The 5,957-nt window shown below is 32.5% G+C and overlaps 1 protein-coding gene across 1 annotated transcript; it reads right to left on the reverse strand.

Moving 5' to 3' along the window:
- Positions 1 to 730: 730 nt before the first annotated feature.
- Positions 731 to 5,654, reverse strand: LOC134265838 (protein RUFY3-like; the record flags this gene model as incomplete). The annotated part of the gene is made up of 8 exons (XM_062748064.1): positions 5,513 to 5,654; positions 3,954 to 4,124; positions 3,479 to 3,596; positions 3,062 to 3,166; positions 2,130 to 2,253; positions 1,502 to 1,572; positions 1,218 to 1,292; positions 731 to 902 (listed from the first exon to the last, which is right to left on the reverse strand). Coding segments are annotated over exons 1-8 (963 nt in total), but the record flags the coding sequence as incomplete, so codon positions are not given.
- Between the last annotated feature and the right edge of the window lie 303 nt (positions 5,655 to 5,957).

Raw genomic sequence — 5,957 nt, forward strand, 5'->3', positions numbered from 1 at the left:
TAAAAATGAGTAAAGTCAAATAATTTTGAAAAATACGCATAATTTTTTTTCCCGTATCACGGGAGTCGATTTTATACAGTTACAGCTTGGAGTTATAGAGCACATTTCGTATCCTGTTCTGACAAAGCAAGTTGCACGCGGAATGCTGGCTGGAAAACTTTTATTAGTAAAATTAGAAGATTTACATTAAAAGGGAAGCATTTCATTTCACTAAATTTGTATATAACTTCTCAGAATTTTTATTAAATATAGAGGAATAGCTGAAACAAACGAGCTACAGTGTATTGAAAACATTTATGTGTTTTACTAAGAGGTACCAAAATTATAAAGGACATCCAGTCTTAACTCTGATATCTCGACACCTCGGATACCTCGACATTTCCCGATTGTTCCGCCGACGTCGAGATAACGAAGTTTACCTGTATTTCAGTAGAAATTACAAGTTAGAGAATGTAGAACAGTGAGTAACAGTGTTAGCATTTTCTTTAACCTTTTCTCATAATTACTGTACATACAATGTAGTGTTATTTTCGCTCTTTCACACATGTAAATAATTTTGCCCTGTTTTAATTTCGCCAAATCAAAGTTTTGTTTAAGAAATTATACTTTTTATTCAAAATTCGCCCCATCTTAAATTCATCCACTTGTGTCTAATGCAAAAGGGGCAAAAATTAAACAGGGGAAAAATTTCCCTGTATACAGAAATAAAAAAATCTCAAAGTATCCTCACCTCCAGTTGCCTCTTTGTGTCGTCTACAATGGAACCCTGGTCAGCTTTCAGAGTGTCGTTTTCTGCCTGTAATTCTAAAACCGAGTTTTTGGCAATGGCAAGATCTTCTTTTAACAGGGTATTGGTAGTTTGAACACTCTCTAGCTTTTGTTGTAGATTTGTGACTGTTGCACTGAAAAAAAGAGAAGAAAAAATTACTGAATGAAGATTTCTTAAATGTATTTATTTGTGTTTTTGAATGTCAATATAACAAGCAAAGAATACAGAATTAAAATTCTTACTTATTAATCTTTTTTTTTTTAAATAAAAGTAGAGTTGTGCATTTTTCGAGGTTTTTAACTTAAATTTAACACATATATCTTCATGTTTTACAGAGGAAATAGGATACATTGCACTATAACCAATCCTATTCTAACAACAACACAAACAAATACAGTCAAACCTTAATATATCCAAAATAGAACCAAGAAAAAAATAATGTCCTTACTTCAGGTGTCTGTTCAGTTCCTCTAGATAATTTTTCTGATCTAGTATGGTAGCCATTTTGTTCTTTGTTTCTGGACTGTAAATCAAAAATTGTCAAAGGTCATCAGATCTTAGAAACATGGTTTAAAAGTTTAACCAGTGGGTGAGAGAAATACAAATTCTATTATGATACAAAACTTCTCTGATTCTATATAATAGATGATGTTCAATTTGCAGAAATTTTTTTCATTATATTTACAAAAAAAAGAAAGCAATACATGTACCATAAAGACTGATGTTGCTTACCTTTCATTTTCAGGTGATAGGTCATCATTAATTCTGTTGTTTAAGTACAAACTGAAATCTATGACTCCCATCTGAAATTAAAACATGAATAACAATCATGACAATATTTTATGAAGAATGTTATAAAAATGCTTTTGAGTACAACAACAAAAGGAGCAAAGCCTGGGTCATAATAAATCACCTAGTGCTCTTTCTAGCTAAAGAACATTACTTATATATAACATTGTGGCCAGATCCATTAACATACCGAGACAAAGTCTTGTTTACAATAACTTTAAAGTACATTATATACAAGTTGACTCCTTTTCAAACTTTTTCTTTTGAAAATACAGATTTACAGGTGCCCCCCCCCCCCTCCCTCCTGACATGAGTCACTTTCTTCTGAGAGATTTGTGAGGCACATTTCACATATTTGTTGTCTTTTTTTCTCAAAATTGAATCGAAGGAGTCTGAAAATAACAGGTATTCTAAAACATTACCCCCACCCCCTTTCAGAAAATTTTACTGAAATAGCCTTCAGCTTATCAGATTGTATAAGAAAAAATTCTAGAAGCCATAATCTTTGAACAAAAAGAATTTATCCAAATGATAATTTTTTATACATGTATAACTAAATGAATGAACGTACAGGTTGGTCTAAGTCCTCCTCCTTTATACACATGTTACAGTCGATGACATTAAGTCCCACAAGTAACCCCGTAAAAACCATCCCCTCATCCTCCAACATCATAGCACCAGGCTCGTAAAATTCACTGAAAATACAAAAAATATATTTATATATACACTGACATATTAACTAATTACACTTGAATGTAAATTAAAAAATTGCTTGAAATATTTCAGCTGAGAAAAGAATGATTAGGAGGGGAAGGGATATACTATGTACATCTCATAATCTGAAATTCAAAGAAAGGGAAAGATACTTTTGGACATACATGTAAGTGATGTTTTATTTAAGCATTGAATTCATATTTTTGGATGTCCTCGGTCCTATAACACACCTGACCGTGCCAACAAATTGAATACCGAGCGTTAGCACGGTATGATAATTTGTCAGTAAGGCCAGGTGTTGAATTCAATGCTTATAGTAACATTCTCTAATTTTCCCTCTTCATAATTGCTTATTTCGTTAATCTTAAATGTGAATTTAGCGCCCTTCAAAATTGCCGTGGTTAATAGATGTAAGAGCCGTTTGTGACGTCAAATGACGTTAAATGACGTTGCAAAGTTAAATAACACAAACAAACATTGCGATGAAAAAAGTGACAAATTAATTCTTAACGCACATTACGTTAATTTTTATATTAATTTTTCAGGGTTGTAGTTTTTCATTAAATTAAATAAAACATTTTTACATATTGGTGTTCCTAAAGTATTGAAAATGCAAATAGTTCCTACTGTGTATTCTAACGCACGGTGACAAGGTTTCACGTGTGTTATAGAAATTTGAACGTCGTAGATTTCTAATGGATTTCATAAGGAAAATTACACTGAATGTAAATATTAGAACATAATTAACATGCATCAGTTTATGTATATGCCTGTTTTTCCAGATCATACCCAAGTACTTGGTCTTTTTTCTCACACAGTACTTTAAGATAGTCTGCCAGACTCTTCTGCATCAGTGAGAGTCTCAGCCATGCTCTGGCTTTGCCTAATGGTGTCCTGCAGTGAAATAAGATACATACATGTCAATATTTAAAATACTAGTACATTAGAGTCCATACCATAAAACATTGGAGAGTTTACATGTCATTACAACAGGAATTGAACATCATGTATTTATATAATTATATTTCTTTTATTTACTGGTCATTTATCAAAGAAAGTGTTAACCCAATAATTTTCTCTTTCACTACGACTTAAATTAGAGTTACCCCCCTTGATGCATGAGTGCCTGCATCATGATCTACTTCCTTTAACTTTCAGTTAGTGAGAAACTTGATTGGTTAAACTGATGTAGCCATATACCCTTACTTGAGGTTTGGCATTTCTCTGACACTGGTGGTTATTTCGGAAGCTTCGGGAACCAGTTTCTCTACCGTTTCCAGGACACACCAGAAATCTCGCCGATCTCGTAGTAAACTTTTCTTGGCTATTTTTGAAAAAAATGCATTTTTTGTTAAATATTTCATTGAGCAATAAAAAAGTTATTGATGATGTCTGCTAAAATGGAGCAATATCTGAATAAAAATCTTATACAGTAAACCACACTTATGACCAAGAGCCAGGGGAGAAGACAACTTAATTTGCTTTACTATAACGGCAATTCATTACTGTGTATATCCATTAAAATTCACAGAATATTTTTTTTTTAAATCTGCTGTATGCTCAAAGTCCTAATATGCATTTTATTATAAAAGACAATTCATTATAAGCAAGTTTGCTATGAGTAAATTTTAATGTACATTCTCTTAGGCTCACAAATCAACAAAAATACATCTCCACTTACGCTTAAGTCCATGGCGCAGAACATGTTCTAGTACAATAAAGAACTGTTGAAGTGGAACGTGGTTGTCATCCAGCATGCGACCATGAGACAGACTGGAGTCGATCACCTCCTTTATGATAAGTTTGGATACGTTTAACAAGTTACATCGCTCAATCGTACGGGGGTCTCTTCCTAAACAAAACAGAAAAATGTTCCACGTTATTCAAGAAACTGAAAACGTATACAATATATGTATTAAAACATTATCATCTATATCTAAGATATAAATATATAAATTTATTATTATTTCCAACATCTTTTCTTTGCAAATCTTTAGTTTGGAATCCATCGAGCCAAGTCTTCCATGATTAGACTTATTTTCACCACCAACACAACATTCCACATAATTACTAGATAACATTTTAAGATTTTTCTAGTCATATGTAGACTCAACCACTATTTATTATACCTCCCGCTTGAAAAGTGGGAGGGTATATAGTAATCGGGATTTCTGTCTGTCCGTCCGTCCGTCTGTTCGTCTGTTACGCGTTTTTTCTTATCCGCAACACTTCTTATACTACTGAGTGAAATTTAATGAAACTTTCACAGAATCTTCATTACATATTGCCATTGTGCACCTCCTATTTTACTTTTTCACTCGACACATATTTTAGGTTTCCCATAGCAAAACATGGACATTGCCATTATATGTTTACCTATGACATCACATATAGAAGCTTCTGGATAACATTTGATAGGACAAGTTATTCCTCTTTACACATTACAGTAAAACAATATATAGCAAAACATGGACATTATGGAAGGCGGGGGGCATCATTTAGTGAGCTGATTGCTCACAGTACCTCTAGTTTTTTTAAAAATAGGGTAAATTAAAGAATAAAATTTGATATGCAAACTTTAAGGCATTCAAAATTAGCAAAATTCATGGAGAAATTTTAATACAAAATGTTCAAAATGCTAAATATTTTAAGAACGGTACATGTACTTCTTGTATGAGGGGAAAAAAATTGAACATTATGATTTTTCTTAGATGTACATGTTTCAATTACAGGAATGCACATAACATAAATGTCTGGCATTCTTCTACTGGTACAAATAGTAGGTTAACGAAAACAAACAAAAAAGTTAAATCTGCAAAAGTTGGACTTGCTTTCTTAAGATTTGACATATTAGATTTGTACTAAATTAGAGCTTAATAACAACTGCTTATTATGGAATGACTCACCCAAAAGAATACTGAACACCACAGTCTGACGGAATGTCAGCAATGAAAACATGCAAGGTTCAGTGATGAAGTATAGCAAGAGAAAAAAAATCAATGCAGTCTAAACACACACTCTTAGTTACTCTGCAGAATTTACTAATTAACTTGTAATTAGATACATCACATTCCTAGCACATATTTTCCCCTAATATGCAAAAAAACCACTCTGTAGAAACCCTAGAATCATGCATGTCTGTCCATCTATCCAAGACAAAGTAATCAAGAATGATTGCATATTGAGACCCTCCACTGCACAGATCAAGTCTCCCCCTCCCCCACTCCAGCACCCCCTTACCATCCTCAGGGGTGGGTAGATCTAATTCATCTACCTCCAACTGCACATCACTGAGTTCTTTCAAACATAACCAGTCCCCATCAACGGAAACTCGAAAGTTACACAGATAAATAGTTTCCTCTGCCATCTTGAATTGTTGATCATGCTAACAAATCAATAGTTTGATGCCAATGGGGAAATTAACATAAAAGATCAGTCTAGCAACAAGTAGCAATTTAATGAACCAATATTTTCTTCATTTAATTATTTAAAGGTTTTACAAAATGTTTATTTATTTATTTAAAGTATTTTAATTATTTTGATTTTTCTTTTGTAAGCAGACTTTTTTAAATCATATATATTTGAGCTGCATTCAATATAATCATTTGAGTTTGATATATTCCAAGATATTTTAAAAGTCATAAATGTATAAAAAAAACAAACAAAAAACATGAAACCAAGCAGA

Source organism: Saccostrea cucullata, unplaced genomic scaffold (assembly GCF_032062105.1).
Source record: "Saccostrea cucullata isolate Sc308-1 unplaced genomic scaffold, CSIRO_AGI_Scuc_v1 ctg10540, whole genome shotgun sequence".
Lineage (NCBI taxonomy): Eukaryota > Metazoa > Mollusca > Bivalvia > Ostreida > Ostreidae > Saccostrea > Saccostrea cuccullata.